The sequence below is a fragment of the Nerophis lumbriciformis genome, linkage group LG12 (genome assembly GCF_033978685.3).
Source record: "Nerophis lumbriciformis linkage group LG12, RoL_Nlum_v2.1, whole genome shotgun sequence".
Classification (NCBI taxonomy): Eukaryota; Metazoa; Chordata; class Actinopteri; order Syngnathiformes; family Syngnathidae; genus Nerophis; species Nerophis lumbriciformis.
Genome location: NC_084559.2, coordinates 41,360,636 through 41,384,345, shown reverse-complemented (window position 1 = coordinate 41,384,345; position 23,710 = coordinate 41,360,636). Strand labels below are relative to the sequence as shown.

At 41.1% G+C, this 23,710-nt stretch overlaps 1 protein-coding gene across 4 annotated transcripts in view; it reads right to left on the bottom strand.

Annotated features, from left to right (window-relative positions):
- Positions 1 to 2,359: 2,359 nt before the first annotated feature.
- skic3 (SKI3 subunit of superkiller complex) overlaps positions 2,360 to 23,710 on the bottom strand; it is a 59,239-nt gene continuing 37,888 nt past the window's right edge. For all 4 annotated transcript variants that reach the window (XM_061986601.2, XM_061986603.1, XM_061986600.1 and 1 more), the window contains exons 25-41: positions 22,419 to 22,493; positions 22,151 to 22,292; positions 21,975 to 22,068; positions 18,691 to 18,768; positions 18,494 to 18,618; positions 18,308 to 18,431; positions 17,889 to 18,113; positions 17,715 to 17,787; positions 16,050 to 16,103; positions 15,717 to 15,828; positions 15,410 to 15,538; positions 14,417 to 14,538; positions 14,136 to 14,300; positions 9,869 to 10,021; positions 9,620 to 9,753; positions 2,648 to 2,777; positions 2,360 to 2,552 (exon numbers count right to left, since the gene is read on the bottom strand). In XM_061986601.2, the coding sequence (XP_061842585.1) occupies positions 2,475 to 2,552; positions 2,648 to 2,777; positions 9,620 to 9,753; positions 9,869 to 10,021; positions 14,136 to 14,300; positions 14,417 to 14,538; positions 15,410 to 15,538; positions 15,717 to 15,828; positions 16,050 to 16,103; positions 17,715 to 17,787; positions 17,889 to 18,113; positions 18,308 to 18,431; positions 18,494 to 18,618; positions 18,691 to 18,768; positions 21,975 to 22,068; positions 22,151 to 22,292; positions 22,419 to 22,493 (2,013 nt within the window). In that variant the 3' untranslated portion in view covers positions 2,360 to 2,474. The remainder of the gene's footprint in view (positions 2,553 to 2,647; positions 2,778 to 9,619; positions 9,754 to 9,868; positions 10,022 to 14,135; positions 14,301 to 14,416; positions 14,539 to 15,409; positions 15,539 to 15,716; positions 15,829 to 16,049; positions 16,104 to 17,714; positions 17,788 to 17,888; positions 18,114 to 18,307; positions 18,432 to 18,493; positions 18,619 to 18,690; positions 18,769 to 21,974; positions 22,069 to 22,150; positions 22,293 to 22,418; positions 22,494 to 23,710) is intronic.

Sequence of the window (23,710 nt, the reverse complement as noted above, 5' to 3'; positions counted from 1 at the left end):
GTGGGTGTATCTCTCTCAAATTATTATTTTTTATAATTTTTTGTGTGTGAAATAACATAATAAAACTAGATTTTTCTTACAGGTTTTCTCAGTAAAGAGTCACCACGAGTAGATCGTGCATAATGATATAGCCATGATGGCCATTAGAAGACAAACATGCTGGACTGCGCCTGATGTTGTTCTTTGTGTGGCGTGTCTCTTTACGGCCAAGGAAGAGCGCTGTTTTACCAGTGGCAGCTTTTTTTCCAACAGTGGGTAACACTAATAAACTGCATTGAAAGCCATAGTAATAATATTAGTAATATTGTGTCATCGCCCATCCGGCAATGCTGTGTTTACGATACCCAATGCAACTCACGCCAGAGGTCAAACCCTTAAAGCAGTATTGAAGTATTTTCTGTTATACTCACCTTAGAACGGGAGTCAGCAACCCGCGGTTCTTTAGCGCCGCCCTGGTGGCTCCCTGGAGCATTTTTAAAAAAGGGTTGAAAATGGGAAAAAAATGGGGGAACATTTTTGTTTTAGTATGTTTTTTGTTTGAGGACAATCATGACACAAACCTTATCCAATTGTTAGAAAGCCCACTGTTTAATATGTTTGTGTGTATGGATTTAATGAACTTCGTTTTGTTCTACTAGTTTCGGCGGTTCTTGAACTCACCATAGGGTGGACTGTGACGCAACAGTTTGTTTACATGTAAAATCTTCCACTCCTTCTTTGTCTCATTTTGTCCACCAAAAGTTTTATGCTGTGCCTGAATGCACGAAGGTGCGCTTTGTTGATGTTATTGACTTGTTGGAGTGCTTATCAGACATATTTGGTCAGTGCATGACTGCAAGCTAATTAATGCTAACATGCTGTTTAGGCTAGCTGTATGTACATATTGCATCATTATGCCTCATTTGTAGCTATATTTGAGCTCATTCAATATCCTTTACTTTTATCCTCTTTGTATATAATTTAGTTTTGCATGTCTCATGACACATTATCTGTATGTAATGAAGGCTGCATTTCAGATAGTTGTTTGTGTGCCATGTTGTTCCAGACCTCAGCAAACATTACCTTGCCAAAGATTGTAATAAATCTATTAGAAGACAGCCTGCAGTTTCCTTTAACTTGGACACACACATCTATACCTTTGGCCATTAAAAGACAGTAATTTCCAAGAGTTATCTCACCCTCTGAGTAGCCTCTGATTTACTAATGATTTACAATGTTGTAGAATAAATATTACATTTCAACATTTCTGTCAACAAAGATTTGCTTCAGCCTGTGACACATAGTAATTTTGATAGTAGGCTGTTATAGCTAATATAGACACTTGCCGTATTTTTAGGAGTATAAGTCGCTCCGGAGTATAAGTTGCACTGGCCGAAAATGCATAATAAAGAAGGGAAAAAACATATATAAGTCGCACTGGAGTATAAGTCGCATTTTTTGGGGAAATGTATTTGATAAAACCCAACACCAAGAATAGACAATTTAAAATAAATAAAGAATAGTGAACAACAGGCTGAATAAATGTACGTTATATGATGCATAAATAACCAACTGAGAACGTGCCTGGTATGTTAACGTAACATATTGTGGTAAGAGTCATTCAAATAACTATAACATATAGAACATGCTATACGTTTACCAAACAATCTGTCACTCCTAATCGCTAAATCCCATGAAACCTTATACGTCTAGTCTCTTACGTGAATTTGCTAAGTAATATTATTTGATATTTTACGGTAATGTGTTAATAATTTCACACATAAGTCGCTCCTGAGTATAAGACTATGAAAAAAACTGCGACTTATAGTCCGAAAACTACGGTACACATGTGTTGCCTTCATTATAACACTTATATACGGCTTTTAATTTTTTGCAGCTCCAGACAGATTTGTTTTTTGTATTTTTGGTCCAATATGGCTCTTTCAACGTTTTAGGTTGCCGACCCCTGCCCTAGAAGGAAGAACATATCCCCCCAACCCCCACTCTCCACCGAGACAATAAATAGTATAATTTGTCTATAAAATTGTTACAAGTACACCTCTACATAACATTTTATTATTAACATTAAAGAAAACACACCAGTCCTTCGTCTCCCGCCGTGGCAACCCACTAAATAATTTGTATAAAAAAATTATTTGGCCCACAGACTCCTCTCTAGGCATTCCTGATATAAAGCATCCTGACATTCAATAACTTAATTTACATTTGATTTGACAAACTTACTGATTTTTTTGCGCCACCTTTCAGGCTCAATACACAATGATTCCATTTTTCAAGGGACAATAGGCAACCCCAGATGAAATGTACAAATGTAAAAAATCTACATTTATCAAAAATGTATTTCAATCTGAATGTGAACACACAGGATCTTTAATAAAAACTCCATTGAATATTGAATTGATTGATTTAAGACTGTCATGCCATGCCAAATGAAGCGTTAGCGGATATAAAAAAAAATTGCACTGTGGCAACATTCAGGATGAAGAAACAAGCTGCGAATGCAAGTCCAGCAGTCTTTGGTCCCCGTTCTTTTTGGCGTGCTCCAAAAGAACCTGCAGAAAGAAAAAAAAATTTCAGCACATTAGGTGGAAAGTGTTTGCATGCTTGGATGTGCAGAGTGAAGATAAAACTTAGCATTGTGCTTTACATGAATGAATTCCTGGTCGTTTTTGCAATGCAGGTGTCTGAGCAGGTACCAGCTGGCCACCTGCACCACAGTCACTGAGACTTCTTGACAGGGACCATAAACCAGCTTCTCTAACAGTCGCCTTGTTTCTCTGTAAAGGACAGACGGAAGAAGAAAACCCCACACACAGTATAATTGGCAGCATAGCAATGATAGCATGCAGCATTTGTGTCTATTATCCAATGAAAGGCAGCCCAGAGTAGAAAGAGAGAGTAAGAAAAGGGCCCGATGGGAATTGCGGGAGTCAATTGTTTCCTCCTCGGAAGGCGTTTGATGGTTGGCCGTGTGAGTTCAGTTGTGGTCAAGAAAGACGTGTACATCCTATTAGCCTCTGGATCTCTACACGGTCTCACCAAAGAGGGCTTATTCAGCCGTGAGGGAAAACCTACTTTTTTATCTTGGGATCTTATAAAGAGCAAGATGACAATGCATGTTGCAGAGGAAACTATTGTTGAAAGTGACAGGATTCGGCACTGACGCTCAATGTTCAGGCTCAAGTCCTGCAGATCATTTGAAAGAGGCATCAAAGGATGATGTAAGCCCCTAAAAAGTTGGAAAAAAATCATCTATTAAAGAAAAACTGCACTTTAAAAAAAATGTTGCCCGTCATCTTCAAATGTGAGACAAGAACACGTCTTTCCCTTTTCTCTGCGTTCTAAATAGTGAAAAACTGTGCGAGGTAATGAGGATACGATCTATTACATGGGTGTCAAACTCTGGCCCGCGGGCCAAATTTGGCCCGCTGTGTAATTTCACTTGGCCCTTGAGGCGATATCAAATTAACACTAAAGCTATATTGCGGCGGTGCCGCGGTAACACCACATTCACCGCTAATTCTCATACTTGCCAACCCTCCCGGGAGTCTTCCAAACTTCAGCGCCCCTTCCGAAAATCGTCACGTCTGCTTTTCAGCCAGTCCAACGAGTGCTGGTCCAGTCACATAACATGTGCGGCTTCTGCACGCACACACAATTGAATGCAACGCATACTTCATCAACAGCGATACAGGTTACACTGAGGGCAGCCGAATAAAAAACTTTGAACACTGATAGAAATATACGCCACACTGTGAATCCACACTAAACAAGAATGACAAACACATTTCAGGAGAACAACCGCACCGTAACACAACATACACACAACAGAACAAATACCCAGAACCCTTTGCAGCACTAACTCTTCCAAGGTGTGTGTGTGTGTGTGTGGGGGGGGGGGGGGGGGGGGATTTGGTGGTAGCGGGGGTGTATTTTGTAGCGTCCCGGAAGAGTTAGTGCTGCAAAGGATTCTGGGTATTTGTTCTGTTGTGTTTATGTTGTGTTACGGTGCGGATGTTCTCCCGAAATGTGTTTGTCATTGTTGTTTGGTGTGGATTCACAGTGTGGTGTATATTTCTAACAGTGTTAAAGTTTTTTGTACTGGCACCCTCAGTGTAACCTGTATCGCTGTTGATGAAGTATGCGTTGCATTCACTTGTGTGTGTGTGTGTGTGTGTGTGTACAGAAGCCGCACATATCTTGTGACTGAGTCTGAACGATGTTAGAATGGATGAAAAGCGGACGTGACGATAGCTCGTAGAGTACGTTAAAGGCAGTGCATTTAAGGGACGATCCCCAAGACTGCGGTCCGGGTGGACGAGATATAATGACTGATGAACAACTTCTTTCGATAATGAAGGTTGCCTCAGCTCAAAGCCTGAGCCCCGACATTAATGAACTAGCATCCAAGAAAAGATGGCAGGTATCTGGCTTGGGCACATCAGATTAGATCAGTGTGTTGCAAACTGAGCAGTTTAAAGTCCCGAATGGTTGTTTTATTCATTGTTATTTTATTTTCAAATGTATTAGCCTGTGGAAAAAGTTAATGTTGATATTTACCTGAGAAGGCTGCAAATAGAAAAGAGGCATTACATTTGTATTTAAATTGTATTTGATATGCCATTGATATTTTTTTATTATTATTATTATTATTATTTGAAACTCGATTTTGCATGTCACTATAAAGTTATATAAGCCTTGCTTGTTCAATATTCAATGCAAAACTTGTTTGGGTCCCTATTAAAAGGTTCATTTGTTCAACCTTGGCCCGTGGCTTTGTTCAGTTTTAAATTTTGGCCCACTATGTATTTGAGTTTGACACCCCTGATCTATTACGACCATAAAGCCTTTTAAAAAACATTTTTGTGTACATGCTGTAAGTATGTGTGCAATGTAGTAACAGACATATGCATAACAACATGTAGTAATTACAATATTTTGGTCATTTTAATCATTAGCGTAACATCTTTCCTGGGCACATTGACTTTACAGAACGCAACGATCACTACTTTCGTCAACAACAACAAAGAGAGCACTTTCTGAATTTGCTGCCACTAATGGCGGAATTCAGAGCCATAAAGCGTTATCATGTGGCACTATTGCTAAATGGTTCAAATAAAAATATAAAGCATTGACTTACAATGTCAGCTCCAACTGGGATGCTTGTATCTTTCAGCACTTGTGCTCTCCTTGAGCTACTAAATTCACTTCTCCTTTTGAGCGACGTTGTTGGACCTTAAGATGCATTCCATTTGTTGAGAGCCATATAGTATCAAGTTGGTAGCGTGTGGATTTTCAGAAGATGACCAATGTCCTGGCTTGGTGCCACAACCTTCTACTATACATATGATACATGGTTTATAACCTAGCATTAACTTAAAGACAATACAGCAGCCGCAGAAGCAGCTAAATCAAATGTTTTTGTCTTTATTTCATGGTGGGTTGCAACCAGTGTTGGGTTAGTTACTGAAAACCAGTAACTAGTTACAGTTACTAGTTACTTTATTTCAAAAGTAACTCAGTTACTAACTCAGTTACTTACACCAAAAAGTAATGCGTTACTGTGAAAAGTAACTATTTAGTTACTTCTTTTTTTCTTCTTTTTTTTTTAAAGCTCCCATTAATGCCCTTTTTGCCTTCATTTCAGTACTGTTATTGCACTGGAGAATAATACAATCTGTTGATCAACTTGACATGCATTTTTATTTTCCTTTTAACATAATTAATGAAAAACAGTGCAACATAAAAAGGCATTCCTCCTTTCTTTAAACTTGGACCAATGACCATTAATAAAAAACAAGTTTAAGTGCAACATAAGAAGAAACATCATCTTCCTTGAAACATAGGTAGTAGAGATGCGCGGATAGGCAATTTATTTCATCCGCAACCGTGTCAGAAAGTCGTCAACCATCCGCCATCCACCCGATGTAACGTTTGATCAGAACTGCACCCGCCCGCCATCCGCCCGATCTAATATAGATGATGCAAGGCATTAGTGAGCCTGCCAACTACTCCGGTTTTCCCGTAATTCGTACGGTTTTCATCAACCTATTCCGGGTTTTTCATTAATTAAAAAAAAAAAAAAGGGTGAAAACTACGCGAATTGCACCTTGTGCAGACAAGATTTTTCGATCGGACACGGAGGAATTAGCCATGTAAAAGACCACGTTGGGACAAAAAAACACAAGTCTAATGCCGTTGCTAGCGATACAAGTGGAAAACTTTCAACGTTTTTCGTCGCCCAAACAGATTCTTTGGATGTGATAAATGCCGAAGTTTTATTTACGGAGGCAATAATTGAGCATGGATTTCCAATCGCACTGGCTGATCACATGGGACAGTTACATGTTTGTAATGCAACCTTTAAAAATCATTACGCGGTGATCGCGGTCCCAAAAAAAAATTGCATGATAATGTCCAGCAAAATTCGCTTTATATTACTATAGAGTCCTTTTAACGAATGAGTTTGATGGTTTATCACAAACCTTAAATGAAAGAAGTCCTTTGTTCTCCTGCACCATGGCCTTGCTTCGTGTTTGGTGCGCAAGCTTTATAACCTCACTGAGGTTATAAAGCTTTTGCCTGTTAAAGAAAGCAGCACAGACTTTCGTGTGCCACGCTGTCACGACCCAGACGCACACCAGTGCGCAATCATATGGGAGCCGCGCTGAGCGCCCCTCCAAGCGCGTCTCGCTGCCGGCGACGGCCGCGTATATGGGCCCGACGCTCCAGCGCCATCCATTTTCAGGGCTAGTTGATTCGGCAGGTGGGTTGTTACACACTCCTTAGCGGGTTCCGACTTCCATGGCCACCGTCCTGCTCTCTATATCAACCAGGGTGAGCCCCACCCCTTTCGTGAGCGCACTGCGCGCGGAGTGACCCCTGTTACGCGCCCCCGGCAACAGGGGTGGCGGGCAGGTAAGCTGCGCGGGCGGAGCGCGCGGAGTGACCCCTGTTACGAGCCCCCGGCCACGGGGGTGGCGGGCAGGTAAGCTGCTTACCTGCTGCGCGTGACGCCGGCCGCGGCGAAGGCGGACGAGGCGGGGTGTCGGTGCGGTGGGCGCGGTAGTGACCCTGGACGTGCGTCGGGCCCTTCTCGCGGATCGCCTCAGCTACGGCTCCCGGTGGGGCCCTCTCGGGGGAAGGGGCCTCGGTCCCGGACCCCGGCGAGGCGTCCCTTCTCCGCTCCGTAAAAGTGTCCATCTCTTTTCTTTTTTTTTCTTCTGTTGTGGCATATGCAGCAGGTGCCTGCTCGTTTTTCGTATGTGGGTAACAACATTTAACTATGTATATATATTTCCGAATTGGTTTAACTGCCACCCGCAAAAAAAAACAAAAAAAAAAATATATATATATATATATATATATATAATTAATCCACCCGACCCGACCCGCGCGCGGATAAAATCGTATTTTTTTTAATTTCATCCGCCCGATCCGCGGATAATCCGCGGACTCCGCGGTTGTGTCCGCAAACCGCGTATCTCTAATAGGTAGTGAAATAAAGCCTGACATCTGGAGTGATGCTGCTGTCTTCCACACTTGGAGCCATGGATTGTAGAATCCTTGTTTTCAGTGGCAGGATCATTGACACAGATGGTGAAGTTTCAGTGCTCAGTAGAGATGGAACACTTTTGAGGGGTTTAAGCACCTGGAGGACCTCATCTGCCACTCTCACATCATCATCAGACAGGGTGACATTTGTCTTCAGGGTGTTGTGGGTCAATGCAGAGTATATAGCTGCCTGCTGCTCCTGTCAGAACTTGGACTATGGTGTGGTTTGTTCTCCCGAGGTGCAAGTGAATTGGACTGGTCACGGCATGAAGGTAAATACATAATTTAATAATAACACTCAAACGAACAAAAGGCGCGCTCAAGGCGGATGTACAAACTTGACTAATGAAAACAAAAGACTTGCACGGGGGCAAAAAACTATGAACAATTAAACAAAACACTAACTGTGGCATGAATCGAAACAAAACTTACTTGGCATGGACATGAAGTGCGCAGCGGAGGACAGAGTGTGACAGGGGGCATAAATGCGGGGTTGTCGTCAGGCCGAACAACAGAAAATGAATTAACTTAAATACTATGGACATGATTAGTGAAAGCAGGTGCGTGACTCAAAACGTGAAACAGGTGCGTGACGTGACAGGTGAAAACTAATGGTTGCTATGGTGACCAGACAAGGGAGTGAAAAGACAGAAACTAAACAAAACATGACTTAAAACAAAACATGACAATACAGACATGACACTCCAACATATCATAAATGGAGTTCCACCTCGTTGGGACATCATGTATGAGCAGGCAGCTTTAGCATTTCTTGCTTTGTCTTAAGCACATGAGCAGCTGTTGTGCTTGGGTGGAAGTAAGAAACCTTCCTGATCCTCCCAAAGAGGCGCTCCATCCTATTGACTGAGATTCCCTTCTGTGATGCCAAATTCACTACATGTGCAAAGCACCTATCTGTGGTCCCAGTCCTCTGTAATTATTTGATTTTTGGCATTATCACGTGTGACTGGGATATCTTTATCTTCCATTCCTCCACTGCTTGTGTCAGCACCTGCGCAAGGTGACTCTCGTAGAGGGGGCGTGTCTTCTCATCTCCCAGTCTGCTGTGATGAAATGAACGCTTATAGTTCCGCTGGACGTCCACCCGTCTGTCATGAGCGCAACAGCTGATGCTCGGGATAGTTCATCCACAACTTTTTTCTTCTCCTGCTCATAAAGATCTGGCACAATCTTATTGCTGAAGTGGGTGCGCGACGGGATGTCGTAACGTGGTTCAAGCACGTTCAGCATGTGTTTAAAACCCTCGTTTTGCACAACCGAGTCTGCACTTATAAACACACCGATTCAATGGCGGGGGCGTTCAAGCTCCTCCATTACTCCGCTCGCCATGACCACGCTGTGTGTGGACTGAACGTGCCAACAACTTTTTTTTTCCACTTGTGTGCCTCCCCACACACACACACACACACACCTAGACCGCGCCTCTTTTCTTCTCTCCGGCTTGTGACAGAGGAAGATTCAGAAGAACGACACCGCAGCGCTTCTGTTTCTAGCCGATACTACATCAAAAGTAACGTAAAATAACGCAATAACACATCATGTAGTAACGGTAACTAAATTACTGAAAAAAAAAAATAACGCGTTAGATTACTAGTTACCGCCGAAACTAACGGCGTTACAGTAACGCGTTACTTTGTAACGCGTTAGTCCCAACACTGGTTGCAACCAATGTTATTAGCAGCTCAAGGTAGCTAGTAACTGGCTACTCGCTTGTGGTCGGTGTGAGCAAGGTGATGCCAGAAAAGTAGTTCCTCTGCATTAGCTCTTACAATAACAATATCGCTATAACTTGGTTAATTAGCAGGTCAAGGCATGTAACAAAACGTTGCTGCCGTTTTTTTAAAGGGCTTTATAGGTGGAATAGATGAATTACCATTACCTGCATTATTAGCCGCCTCATACTAGCAGGTTTTTACTATTTAGAACACAGAGAGAGTAAATGTAAAGGTTTTATGGAGGAAATAGTTTGAACCTGAAATAGATCATTCATATTTAACTGGAACATTGATTAAATATCCATGATAGAATAATGCAGAGCCCCTACCTTTTATTTTTTTGGGTAATGTACTGGAGCAGGGCCTGAAAGAGCACAGCCACAGGGAGCGACGATCCCAGCTTCAGGGCCTCTGTAGTGGCTTGTCCGACGAGATCTATCTGGTCGTTTCCTGGGACTCCTGCCTGTGAAGTTTAGAAAACAAACATCCACAGAGGCGAGGACGAACGAGGGCAAGTCACGGCGGTGATGGCCGATTGGCTGTAGATGGTTTTAGAAAGAGCTCATGACCAATCTCACCATGCAGGGCCGCAGGGCTACCAGGGCGAGTCGCAGCAGACTGGCTACTTGGCTGCTGTGCAGGCCGAGCTGCGAGGAAAGCTGCAAGCTGTGTTTGAGCGCCATGACTGCCTGGACCAGCAGACCCTGGCTGCAGTACACGGCAGCCAACCACTGGAAGATTGTAAAGAAATTGTGATGAGGACACAGGAGTTTATATTAGGGGTGTCCCGATACGATATTGATAACAGACATCGGTCTGATGCCATCAACAATAACAAAAAAACAATATTGCAGTTTTAAAACAACAGTTGTAAGTATAAACAAGTAATAGTTACATATTACTTACAGACACAAAGTCTCCGAGGTAGAAGCGTATTAGTTAGTGTGCACTAACATGTCATGAATAATTGTAGGTGTCGCTAAAAAACAAATTACTACACCCCTTCAAATATAAAGAAAACAAAAGTCATAAGGTGAAGTGTTTTTCATATCTGCTATTGTTCAGTTCAGTTCCAGTTTATTTGGAACATGCATACGATATACAATGTAATGCATCACTTATTTCCAGTTGTTTCATTACAGCACGTCCGAAAAGGAGGAGGAAGAAGCAGAGCTTATTTAATACTACCCCTTTTCATACCATAGCAATTTTAACCCATTTCCTTGTTCTCTGTAACAGAACAGTGAATAAATAAATAATATACCATAGTAATAACCTGATTCTTGCCAGATCCTTGTCGTTCGCTGAGCTCCACACATTGATCTGGGAGTTCTCAATAGGAGATGTATTTCAGAAGGCGGGGCCTTGTGAAAAAATAATTGTATGTGATTGGATAAACCACTTGTCCGTTATCTTGAAAGACGTGCTACTTCAACCACTCACATGGAAATCAACCCGTGATGCTGATGAGAGGGACACTGGGAAATCCAAACCAGGTCGGAAGAAGAGCCAAAACATCCTTGCCACCAATAAATGCCTTCAAAACCGTTCTCTCTTCATCTTTTAAATAATTAATATTCGATTAATGTCGCAAAACATTTGCTTTAGCAGAATCAATGTCAGCACACGACTCCTCGCTCCGTGCCGCCATTGTTGTTTGAATCAAACAGTCCCTTCGGCGCTACGTCACATCTATGAAATCCCGCCCGGCGTTCCTGATTAATTCATTATTTTTTGCTATCTGGAAGGAGTTTGCAATGACCTCGAGCCCAAATCCTTGTGTGGAGCTCAACGAACTACAATGTCTGGCGAGAGTGAGGTTACCATAGTAAGTAAACAAATATCAAATACATAAATAATCTTTATCTCAAAAGAAAAAAAAAGGGTTCAAGATGTTCATCATAATTGTTGTTTTGTGTACTGTGTGAACACTTGTCGTTTGAACAGTCTCTTCAACTGAATCATATTGGTGCTTTGCTTGATTTCTTTGGTTAATCCGTTCTCTGAGTAATTTATTTAACTTTATCAAGCTTTTTCTAACATTTTACACTACAAAATGGTGAGAGTATGTACAGTGGAACTAGGGATGTCCCGATCCGATATTTGGATCGGATCGGCTGCCGATATTTGCCAAAAATTGCGTATCGGCAAGGCATGGGAAAATGCCGATCCAGATCCAGTTTAAAAAAAAAAAAAAAACGGTCCGTGTTTTCCAACGCACCTATTTAAATAATACATTCCACTTTTCTGCTGCTCCGTAATTTCCGTTCCGCATTTTCCAGCACACCTTCAACACATCCACAATTCTCACGCAGTTGCTTTTAGCTGCTGGCATTACACGACAGGCTCTTCTCACTCTTTCCTGTGTCTCCCTCTCACAGACAGCGAGCGCACCTTCTTACACACGTCACATACTGTCACGTCACATACTGTCACGTCACATACTGTCACGTCATACGTCACATACGTATACGTCCTCTCCCAGCAGAGAGCGAGGTAGCGGCATGGCTAACGTTAGCTGTGATGCTAGCGCAGCTGCTAAGGTGCGCGCCTGCTCAAGCGTCCTCTGCGCACGGCAAATCTATGCCATGCACAAAATCAAATAAAAAAATAAGCGCATAACAATTTTCGACACACGGACACGACAGAGACAACAGTTTTCGTCATCATTGTTCAAATATTGTGACGTCTGTCGAGACGCTTATCTCCATTCGGTGCCACACGTCCAGACTCCACACCATCAAAATAGTATATATCTGTATCATAAATAAATAAATAAATGGGTTGTACTTGTATAGCGCTTTTCTACCTTCAAGGTACTCAAAGCGCTTTGACACTACTTCCACATTTACCCATTCACACACACTGATGGAGGGAGCTGCCATGCAAGGCGCTAACCAGCACCCATCAGGAGCAAGGGTGAAGTGTCTTGCTCAGGACACAACGGACATGACGAGGTTGGTACTAGGTGGGGATTGAACCAGGGACCCTCGGGTCGCGCACGGCCATTCTTCCACTGCGCCACGCCGTCCCATGAATCAATTTAAGTGGACCCCGTCTTAAACAAGTTGAAAAACTTATTGGGGTGTTACCATTTAGTGGTCAATTGTACGGAATATGTACTTCACTGTGCAACCTACTAATAAAAGTCTCAATCAATTAATCAAAACACATAAAATCATCATACTGCTGTGATTATATGCATCAAGTGTTCATTCAAGGCTAAGGCAAAATAATATCGAGATATATATTGTGTATCGCAATATGGCCTTAAAATATCGCAATATTAAAAAAAGGCCATGTCACCCAGCCCAAGTTCAATGATGCCATTTCTGTTTGTCATGTATAATTTTGTCTATTTTGTGTTTATCCTTGAATAAACAGGTCAGTTTCTTGTTACCAACCATTGTGTATTATTCAAACTCCCCTAATTCAGCTGGCTAGTTGTTATCAAGAGTACTAAAACCCTTTTCAACATGATTCTGACAACTAAGTAGGCTAAATAACTTTAAACTTTAATACATGCTCGGATAGGCCAGTATCGGTCAGTATCGGTATCAGTCAGTATCGGTATCGGATCGGAAATGCAAAAACAATATCGATATCGGATCGGAAGTGCAAAAACCTGGATCGGGACATCCCTAAGTGGAACATTGACTTACAAACCCCTTTATTTGCAAACTTTTCTGTTTACAAACTTTTAGATTGTGCCAAATATACACTCTCTTTCACTCTTTGTGCGAACCACCCTCCCTTTCCACCCGTCTGCTCTTTTCTCTCCCCGTGTGAGCGTCCCCTTTGCCAATGTTAATGTACTAAAAGTGGATTCTACTTGTCAAAATGTATATTATTGTAGCAGTACGGTTGTTAAAGTTAAGTTTTTTTGTGATTTCTGGTCATTTGTGAGGACACCAAAGGGATTTCTGTGTGTGTGCGTGTGTGTGTTGGCAGAGCAGCGCGTACACAGTTTAGCTTATCATTGTTGTTTTGGCTTGTTAATTAGAGGACAGTCTACCCGAATGCAGCTGAGATAGGCTCCTGCACCCCCTGCGACCCCGAAAGGGACAAGCGGTAGAAAATGCATGGATGGATGCACGATTCATCACCTTCTTGTTATGTTTGTTGGATATACAGTACTGTATAGCACTTAATAGTGTGTTCAAAGTATAAAAACCTTCATTAAAAATATGGACTTTTGTCAAGGCTGAAACCCATTATTCATATTTACATTGTTTCTAATTAAAAAATTTGCTTCGCTATACAAACTTTTGGATTTACAAACCCTGTTTAAAAAACAATTACAGTAAGTTGGCAAATCAAGGTTCCACTGTACTATGAATTGTGCTGATATCGTACTGGCCAATACTCAAGGCTCTAATGTCGGTATCATATCAGAAGTGTTTAAATTGTATCGGGACACCCCTAGTTTATAACAGTAATACGTTTGGTTCTAATAACTGAAAAGTACACCATTGCATACTTACAAGATGTATTTCTTGCAGTACCTTTAAACTGTAGTATCTTTTTATCATTAATTAAAGAGAAATAAGCAGCAATGATATTTTGATATTGTCACTGTAGTCCTTAATATAGTCAATTTTACATTTAGTAAGTATTAGTTAAGTCTGCAGTCATAATGCCCCAACATACCACCAGAAAATTTTGATATTGTCACTGTAGTCCTTAATATAGTCAATTTTACATTTAGTAAGTATTAGTTAAGTCTGCAGTCATAATGCCCCAACATACCACCAGAAAACACAATACAAGTAGAGCAAAAATTAAGTGTGCGAACAAAGACGTGATTCAAAACAGCCTAATGGTGACAGTGAGAGATCATCTTACGTGCAATGCCCCAATATTGGAGGGGTTTAGCATCACAGCATTGCTGAGCTGCTCCAGCATGGACTCTGAGAGGAGAGAACCGCCGCGAGTCTCAAGGAGACGCTGACACTGCACTTGTCTGAGTGACAACATGATTGCGGGACGCTCTGGGGACACGTTCAGCACCTGGAATCGAGCAAAGGACAACCGATAATGACCGACAGAACAAACACCAATGCATAATCACTGTTTACATTGTCTAGATTGGAATGAACCCTGTTTTAAACTGAAAAAAATATTACCTGTGAGCAGAGTGCTTCTGCCTGATCTAGCTGTCCGCTTAGCAAGAGGCCACTCACTGCCTGTTGGAGTACCCATTTTTCTAGACTCTGGGCTAAGGGCCGCTCTGTCTCAACGCTGCGCACTGAAATACAGAAAAGTCTTAGCAGTGTAAACTGAAATTAGGGATCGATACCGAATTCAGTACTTTTATAAGCACCGCCCGATATCTCTCGGTACTACCGGGTCTCGATTCACATAAAATCAAATGGTGCCATATTTTGATACTTTTGTTGCACGTGACGTCACATCCAGGTGCAGACTAAACATTGGCTCAAGGAAACAATCATTTCGGCAGCACTCAGCCAAGCTCCCTCTAAATAATGTTGCCATTTTTAACACCAACAAAGGAAGTATACTTGGAAGAAAACACTCGAACAAAAAGTAAGGCTCCACTATTCCAAAATGTGCGAGCTTGATGCTAATTTACATTGGATTCACCACAGACAGGCTACAATTAGCATTAGCAATTTTACATGGCGATTTCAACACCTTCAAATTTGGTAATAAAAACTACAACTAAGACAAATGTTAAAAGCACAATACGAACAGTATAAACAATTTGTAGGGGACAACATAACACATTAATCTTTCTGGAAAAAGCTACTTCCTATTTAGGCATACCATAAATAGCCTATACAGTACTGCCATCTAATATCTTGGCAACTGCATTGCAAATAAGACTCAAATGTAATCAGAAAACAAGGACAGCACAGTTACCATAATCAGATCACTGTAAAATGTTCATTATAAAATAAAATGTTATTATAAAGCAATTAACATGTATTAACACACAAAAATACAGAAATTGGTACCATTGAGTACCAGTATAAATGACCAGGTACCAAGAAACAGTTCAAATGTGACCAATACAGGACACAACATTGAGTACAGCTGCAGTACTATTTTTAACTAGCAAATGCATATACAATATGGCTAAAAATAAACACGCATACCTTTCTCAGAAACCACTGACATTAAGGTTTGCTCTAGACCCTGCCTACAAGCAGCTGAGCCACGGAGATAAGAGGAAGTGTTTTCTGTGTGACAGGCAGCCATTAATCCTGCCCATGCAGATGGATCATCTGTAAGCAGAGGAATTTTAAGACTTTAACAAAATCATTACATGTAATGTAAAGGCCTCCATTAAATGAAAGAATGCTTCTGAAAAGCCCCATAAACAGCATGGAACTATGCAACATATCGGCTCCGCTAAGACTGTTGCGTGTATCTATGCAAGTTGCAATGTGTTCGTAAATGTACCAGGACAGAGCAGCACAGCTCGCTGCATGGTCTTCAGCGCATTCCTCTGAGCATCCTCTCCAGAGTGTCTCCCATTGGCCAGCTGGTTCACTCCACTGTACAGCAGCGCCCTCTGTCAGCAAATAGATTTAAAAAGAAAACATGTTTAATTGCGAACACATCAGAAACTACTGTACACTGCTCTGAAAAAAAAAAAAAAAATCTTGTATCGTGGGAACTAATCCCCTTATAGTATAGCTTTGCCACATAATATATGCAATGTGATAAAGCACTACAAAAACTAAAGCTGCCTACTATAATTATTTAGGCGTTTTTATGTTTTCATTTTTTTACCTTTCCCTGGGTCATACTGGAGAGACAGGCAACATGTCCGGCCATTGCTCCTCCCTGGAAGACAGCGTGCAAAAGCATGACATTACATTTCAGCAAAGTTGGACAATGTATGTACCGTACAGTAAGAGATCAACCAATTATCGACAGGGCGACATAAAAGATTTCTCTGCCAAGAATTTCAAACTTTGTGTAAATATCTTGACAAATACGAGATTTATGAAATAACGGATATTCCAGACTAAAAGCAGCTATATTTTTCCTACACTTTGAACCTTGTGGCTTATAAGACCGAGCGGATAATTTATAAATTTTTCTTCGCTGGCGGCCATAATAAAAAAAATATTTAAAAAAAACAAGCAAAAACACAGAGGGTGTTTTATTGTTTGTGCTATGGCGCCATCTTTGGACGAGTTTGCTTACAGCAGGTGCTGCAGTGTCCTTCCATTTAAAGAAGTGCTTTTTTTTTTTTCTCAACCAGAGTGCCGCTAAGTCTTCTAGCCGTCCATCGCGTTCTACTCTTATGGATTCTTCATTCATCACTCCAAGCAACATTTGTAGGTTTGACAGTATAACTGAAACTGGTTATACGTACTAAACCGTCCCATGTGTGATGTCTGTAGGAGTGTTTTCATGCATTTGTACGTGCTATCGTAATGTAATGACGCTAGAGTCATTAGCGTTAGCTAGTATGCTAACACGTTTATGAGTGTCTGTGTTAATATTATTAACTTACAATGGCATTATTTTTTGTATCGTTTCAGTTTCACAAATTCCTCAGTAAATTCATGAAAACGTCACCGTGGAGTTATTGAGTCGGTTTAGCTGTTTGGAGAGCTAGCTTCCGCGACTAGCGGGTCCATTTTATTGCCGTGTTACTTACAGGCAACGAAACAATTAAAGTATGTCAATAAACATTTACAGAATATTTCTGTGTCAATAACTCATTTCACAAAGTATATATCTACGGCTTATGTGTGTGGCTAATATATGGAAACATAAATTTTTTCCTTCTAAGATTTAGTGGGTGCGGCTAATATCCTGGTGCGCTCTATAGTCCGTATTGGTGCGCTCTATAGTCCGTAAAATACGGTAAGTAGAGAAGAGGCAGCAGCTCACATATTCTCATACTTTCTGTAACATTCAGGAATAAATTATGTCAGCCTGCTGGAAAAATGTCTCAAGTATAAGCTATGTGAAGGAGCTCAGAATTATGTTTTTATTTTTAAACATTACAATGATTTAAAATCCATTAACTGTTATAAAATTGTATAAAAATTAGTAAATGTTGAGTTAGTGTGGTGTAGAGAATTCCCATATTATTACAAATTTCCCCAGGAGATTTCACATGTCTAGAAATGTAAAGGTTTATGCTCCTCTTAGACACACGTAATGAAGGTGTTTGTGAAACATCCTAACGTTTTTTGGTGCTAAATTAAACATTAGTGCCGCATAAAACATTTTATCGAAAAAAAACCAAACAACTTAAAGCGTTGTGCAGCTGACGTATACAATTCATGTTTAAATAACCTTTTACTGCAAATAAATATTGGCTCCAAATACCGATTATCGGCCCCCTTTGACGACTAATAATCGGTATCGGCCCTGAAAAAACATTTTGGTGGATCTCTAGTTCATAGGAGTGTGTTGTGTTTGCAAGAAGCTTACATTAGCTTTCCTGGGGTAGTATTGTGGTACCAATCTGGACAGCAATGACCACAGAGATGGGTTACCAGGATAGCTAAAAACAGCAAATAGAAAAAGGGCAGTTATTTATGTGTATTCAGACATAATGCATGTCCCTTGTTCAGTTATCTGTAGAAATTATACTTGTTTCCCCACCTGTGTACAGCTCTGGAGGCCTCTCTTTGCACAGCACTGTAGTTGCCCTGCAGGGCCAGTAAGGTACAGGTGAGAAGACATCTCTGCTCTACAACAGTTGCACAGGAAGAACCTTGTTTGAACAGCTCTGTGCGTGCAGCCGCGGCTAGCGTGACATCATTGTGGGCCAATCCAAGGGCACATAAACACAGCAGGGACTCTGGAACTGGTTCCTTCAACATGGAGCTGCGAAGACAGACGTTAGACGGTCAATCAGCATACAGACGAGCAAAATACAGGCGATATCATATTATCATTATGTAGAACTGGAGTTGGAGACAACTGTATACTCTCTGCATGCTTTAAACATTTATATTGGTGCCTTTCCTAGCTTTCGACTTGGGAAATGCAAAACCGCACAGCAAGCTGATTGGACCCACCATTTGAATAGCAGGGTCTTGGCAGAGTCCAGATTACCCTGCTTGTGCTGCAGCAGTGATAGAGCTGTCAAGATGTATGCGGTCTCCTTTTCAGTGGAAGCCATCGCCAGGGCCCGCTCGTAGGCTACAGAGCACATGTATTGAACCCTTTGCAGTCACTCACAGGGCTTCAGGGCTGTTACTCACCGCTACTGCTCTCTGGGATGTGTCCAGCCTTGCAGTATGCCAAAGCCAACCCTGCCAGATCACTGAGCTCCTCCAGTGGGGTGGAGTTATAGACATGGACAGCTTCCTCACACCGGCCACAAGCGCTGGAAGGCCCAATATAAAGTTGTCAGTCATCTTACGACAGTGGGAAATATCTGTAAATACTCTTTACTCACCATAAAGCACGTGCGTAGTTGCTTAGAGCAAAACATAGCTGCTCTGTGAGGGATGTGGACCGAAGCAACTCAACAGCTCTGAGTAGAGACAATATCAATCAAACACACAAAAAAGAGACAAATAAATGAGCTATTAGCTCAAAGGAAATGTTATGTTTTGATTGTTGGTTGCATAGTTAGGTTTTATAGTAAGGGTTATTACACCATAACTATATATTTCATTCCCAAAAAACATTATCGCCGTGTAGTGCATGAATCATGCAAAGGCCCATAAAATGTTGGTGTAGATTGAGGAACGTATGTGTTGTTATTGTCCCCGTGCATTGGAGCTAAGTGAGGCACTGGATCTAGTCAATGGAGCCATGAGAAAAAAGGCTAAAAGTGCACAGAATTTTTGCTTAACCGCCAACATTATCTACATGTAACTTTAAGTGTAATAGGGCTATGTGCAATAATACCCGTGTTTTAACTAACGACGCTAACGGTGTGGGATCTGAGCCGAGGATGACGTTGTGGCTTGTGCAGCCCTTTGAGACATTTGTGATTAAGGGATGAATAAATAAACTTTGATTGATTGATACCAAGGGAGATGTGTATTTTCTTCCATAACCACACTTAATTCCTGAACAGTATTCAGCTGAGGTCATGCAGCAACCTACTGTTATATATGGGTGCCCATTTTATTAGTATATCTGAGTCTGTGTATTGTATTGTACTGTTTATGATGACTGATGTTGTCAAACTTTTATGCATGTTTTTTTTTTTAATTGACTTGTTCTATGTACCATCGACCTACGAGGGACTGCAGATGGAAATTAGCCTTTGGCTACAATCTAGCACATTTACATTCATTTGTATGTGCATTAATGTGAATTGTCATAAGTAATAAATAACGATACAGTAATCCCTCGTTTACCGCTGTTAATTGGTGCCGGACACGACCGTAATAAACAAATTTCCGCAAAATAGTAATCATTAATTATACTTTCATAGCTAGGGCATAAAAAAGCTGTTTACAACCTTCTAAATAAATTGTTCAACATTATGAGAGCCCTCTAGACATAAAATAACACCCTTTAGTCACCTTTACACTATTTTAATCCAATATAGTAATGCAGCCTGAGGCTGAACCAATCAGTGACTACGATAAGAACAAATGTTATATAAATATGGCAATTATATATATATATATATATATATATATATATATATATATATAGATTTAACGGTATCAAAATCTCACGGAACGATATTATCACGGTATAAAGGCCACAGTACGATATTATTGTGGTATATATCCAAAAAAAAAAAAAAAAAAAATGTAAATGCCATCGTTAAATCAAATCAAATCAACTTTATTTATAAAGCACATTTAAAATTTACCACAGGGGTAACCAAACTGCTGTACAATGGGCAGGTTAAAAGATAATACGAGAACTGAGCAAACACAACACAACAGAGCACGATAAAAAAATAAATAACTAAAATAGAACATAAAAACAGGTTCACAGCAGGTGTATTATGGGGCACCATAGCAAGATGGATATCACTCAGTGTTAAAAGCCATGGAATAAAATTATGTTTTTAAAAGAGATTTAAAAACAGGAAGAGATGATGCCTGTTTAACACTCAGAGGTAGGTTGTTCCAGAGCTTGGGAGCAGCAGCGGCGAAAGCTCTGTCACCTCTAAGCTTCAGCCTTGTGTCAGGGACCGTCAGTAGCAGCTGATCGGCTGATCTTAGGGATCGGGTGGGGCAGTAAGGCTGAAGGAGGTCGGAGAGATATGTTGGAGCGAGGTTGTTTAGACATTTAAAAACAAATAGGAGTTTAAAATTGATTCGGTAACGCACAGGGAGCCAGTGAAGGGACGCTAATATAGGGGTGATGTGCTCACGTCTGCGGGTCTGTGTTAGCAGACGGGCAGCAGAGTTCTGCACGAGCTGCAGGCGGGCGAGGGAGGCCTGGCTAATGCCTACATACAGGGCATTGCAGTAGTCTAGACGAGTCGAGATAAAGGCGTGGATTAATTTCTCGAGATCATGTCCTGATAGAAGCGGTTTCACTTTCGCTATTTGGCGTAATTGATAAAAGCTTTTTTGTACGACGCTGCTGATTTGTTTTTCGAATTTAGTCGAACTTTACCCCCAGATTTGTAGTGTGTAAAATGAAGTGGCAGGAATGTTTAGGATAGACAAACGTACTGTAATTGAACACAAACATAATGCTAAAATGTTCTAATCATATTTATTACAACAAATATGTATTTTTAAATGCAAAGAATTGTGCAGGAACATCTACAGTTATAAGCAAATATAAAAAATAAAAAAAAACCTTACAGTTGAGTGACAATGTAAATATCCAGTGTTGAACAATAATGTCCACTTTAGTGTCTTTCAACTTTTACTTTCGGACAAGCAGTGTCCTCCACAGTGGACATGTTTATATAATTCTGTAATATCCTGTTTCTAAGAAAAGTTCAACAATTTAACTTGTAATAATGTAAATACCTCACAAACTGATGTTTGGCTTCAAATATAATTTCTGGGTGACAGTTTATGAGGTGGCGACTTGTCCAGGGAGTACGCTGCCTTCTGCCCGAGCGCCGCTTGGTAGACTCCAGCCCCACCGCGACATCGAGAGAAACAAGCGGTGGAAAATGGAGACATAGATTGAGGAGTCATCAGTTTTTTTGGGTGACTTCCGTTCCTGCACTGCGACGTGACCGGCTGGCTGTGTCGCCTATGAAGTGCTCGAGACGAAAATGCCCTACTTTACTTTGCAGAACGCAGACTTTCTTACCTCCGCCAAAGAGGTTATGTTTTCACTAGGGTTTCTTTATCCATTTGTTATCAACATAACTCAAACAGTTCCAGACAGATTTTGATGAATTGTCCAAAAACAACAATTCTTCTAAACTACTACGGACACGCTTCACTTCCTGCTTATGGCGTTGTATTCTGGGAGATGTAGTTTATTTTTAGACCCGGTCAAATTTTTGTTTGATACCGTCACGCGTCACTGCATTATTGTGAAGACTTTGAAACCGAAATGCAGCAGTATCTACAAAACCATTACACCCTAATCTGCGATGTGGTGTGTCCGCACTATTTGAGGCGCGATGTAGTGAGGGACGACTAATCATAATCATTAGACCGGAGTGGAGCCTTGCCTGAGCATTATTTTTTGTTTCTAACAAACTGTTAAGGCTTGCTTGGCTTTAGTGGATGTCACAGTTGTATTTAAAACACTTACCTATTTTCAGTAAAAATCTCAATTTGGACATACCTTTGGTAAGCTTGTACAGCCTGCCTCTTTAGCTGTAAATGTTCTGTCATGAAGCCCAGCATGATGAAGGCATCAGCGTCAGACTGGAACCTTTCTGGAAGGGAAACTTCAGGTTCACACAAGACTTTCTCTCCCACATGACCCACATACGTGTTGAGCAGACTTTGATGGCGCACCTGTGTATTTGCTGAGTGCCACCTGGGCCGCAGAGATGGCATTCATCTGGACAATGTTGTAGCGGTACAGTTCAGAGTCTCTATTGCTCTTGTCCAGCAAGGTGGAACACACCCAGTAGGCATAACCTTTCACTCCCTCCGTCTGCAGAGAGTGATGATGAGGTAAGCAGTTACAAATAAAGTAGGGAGACATGTAACTCTTTTTTTACTACAAGTGGTGTTGCAAAAGGCTATGAATTAAACAGAAACAAATGTGGTGGTCACATACATGTGTGCGGAGTTCAGTGGTGTGTCTAAAAAGATCCATGGCCTCAAAGCTTCCCACTTTCTCTGCTATCAGGGCCTGGCAAGTTGACAAGAGACCGACATTTTTCATCATTTACATCTGACATGATTCAAAAGAGCAGTAACCTTTGCATCACGCACACACACTTTACACTCAATTGCATACAAAGCCAAGCAAACATGTAAATACATCCGATAAATTACCTGTGTGAAGTTACCCCTCATTATCATAGCAAACAATAAAATACCATTGGCTTGTGATTTGTTTGTGTTGTAAAGTTTTTCGTTTGTGCCGTTGCGGTTTAAGTTATTCTGAAATTCAGTTACTGACTAGCAGTGTTGGGACTAACGCGTTACTTTGTAACGCGTTACTGTAACGCCGTTAGTTTCGGCGGTAACTAGTAGTCTAACGCGTTATTTTTTATATTCAGTAACTCAGTTACCGTTACTACATGATGCGTTACTGCGTTATTTTACATTATTTTTTATGTAGTATCGGCTAGAAACAGAAGATCTGAGTGTGTTTTATTGGAGCGCTGCAGTGTCGTCCTTCTGAATCTCTTGTGTCACAAGGAAGAGGCGCGCTTTGTGTGTGTGTCTGAGTGTGGGTGTGGGGAGGGAGGGGGGCGTGTCTGATCATGGCGGAGCTGCAGTCGAGTTTCTTAACATGGAGATATTCTCACTACTTTTCTTTTGTCGAGCACAAAGAAAAGAACATTTTAGTTAAATCAAAGATCCCATCTACTGCCCAAAACAGCAATTAAATCTGCTGAAACAGCTACAAAAGCAACGTGCTTCGACAAAGCTAGTAAAGAGAGACACTTCACCTCCACTTCCAACAGCGGCTGGATTTTAACGGCGGTACTGCTAGACAGGACAACATTGATAGAGCCATTGCAGCATATGTGCTAGAAGACATGCAGGGTATTTCTACAGTGGAGTCACCCGCTTTAAGGCAGCTAATTAGCATGATACCGGTGTCAAACAGCAAATGGCACGAAAACATTTTCCAAGTTCCTGGACACAGTGGACAGTGAATACATAAAAATGGAAAGCAAGCTAAAGAAGACACTCCAAACTCTGCCTCTGCTCGTCATTCAGCTCTGAAGGTACACACACTCTGTCAATTCTCTTATATACTCTTTCATTCTAGACTTCCAGAGTGTTTGATTATCACATCACTCTAAATGTACAGACTATAAAGTTCACAAACATAAAGAGGGATCCTAGTGGGCCAGGCCAATCTTTCCTTTTCTCTAAACTAAAACTGGGGAA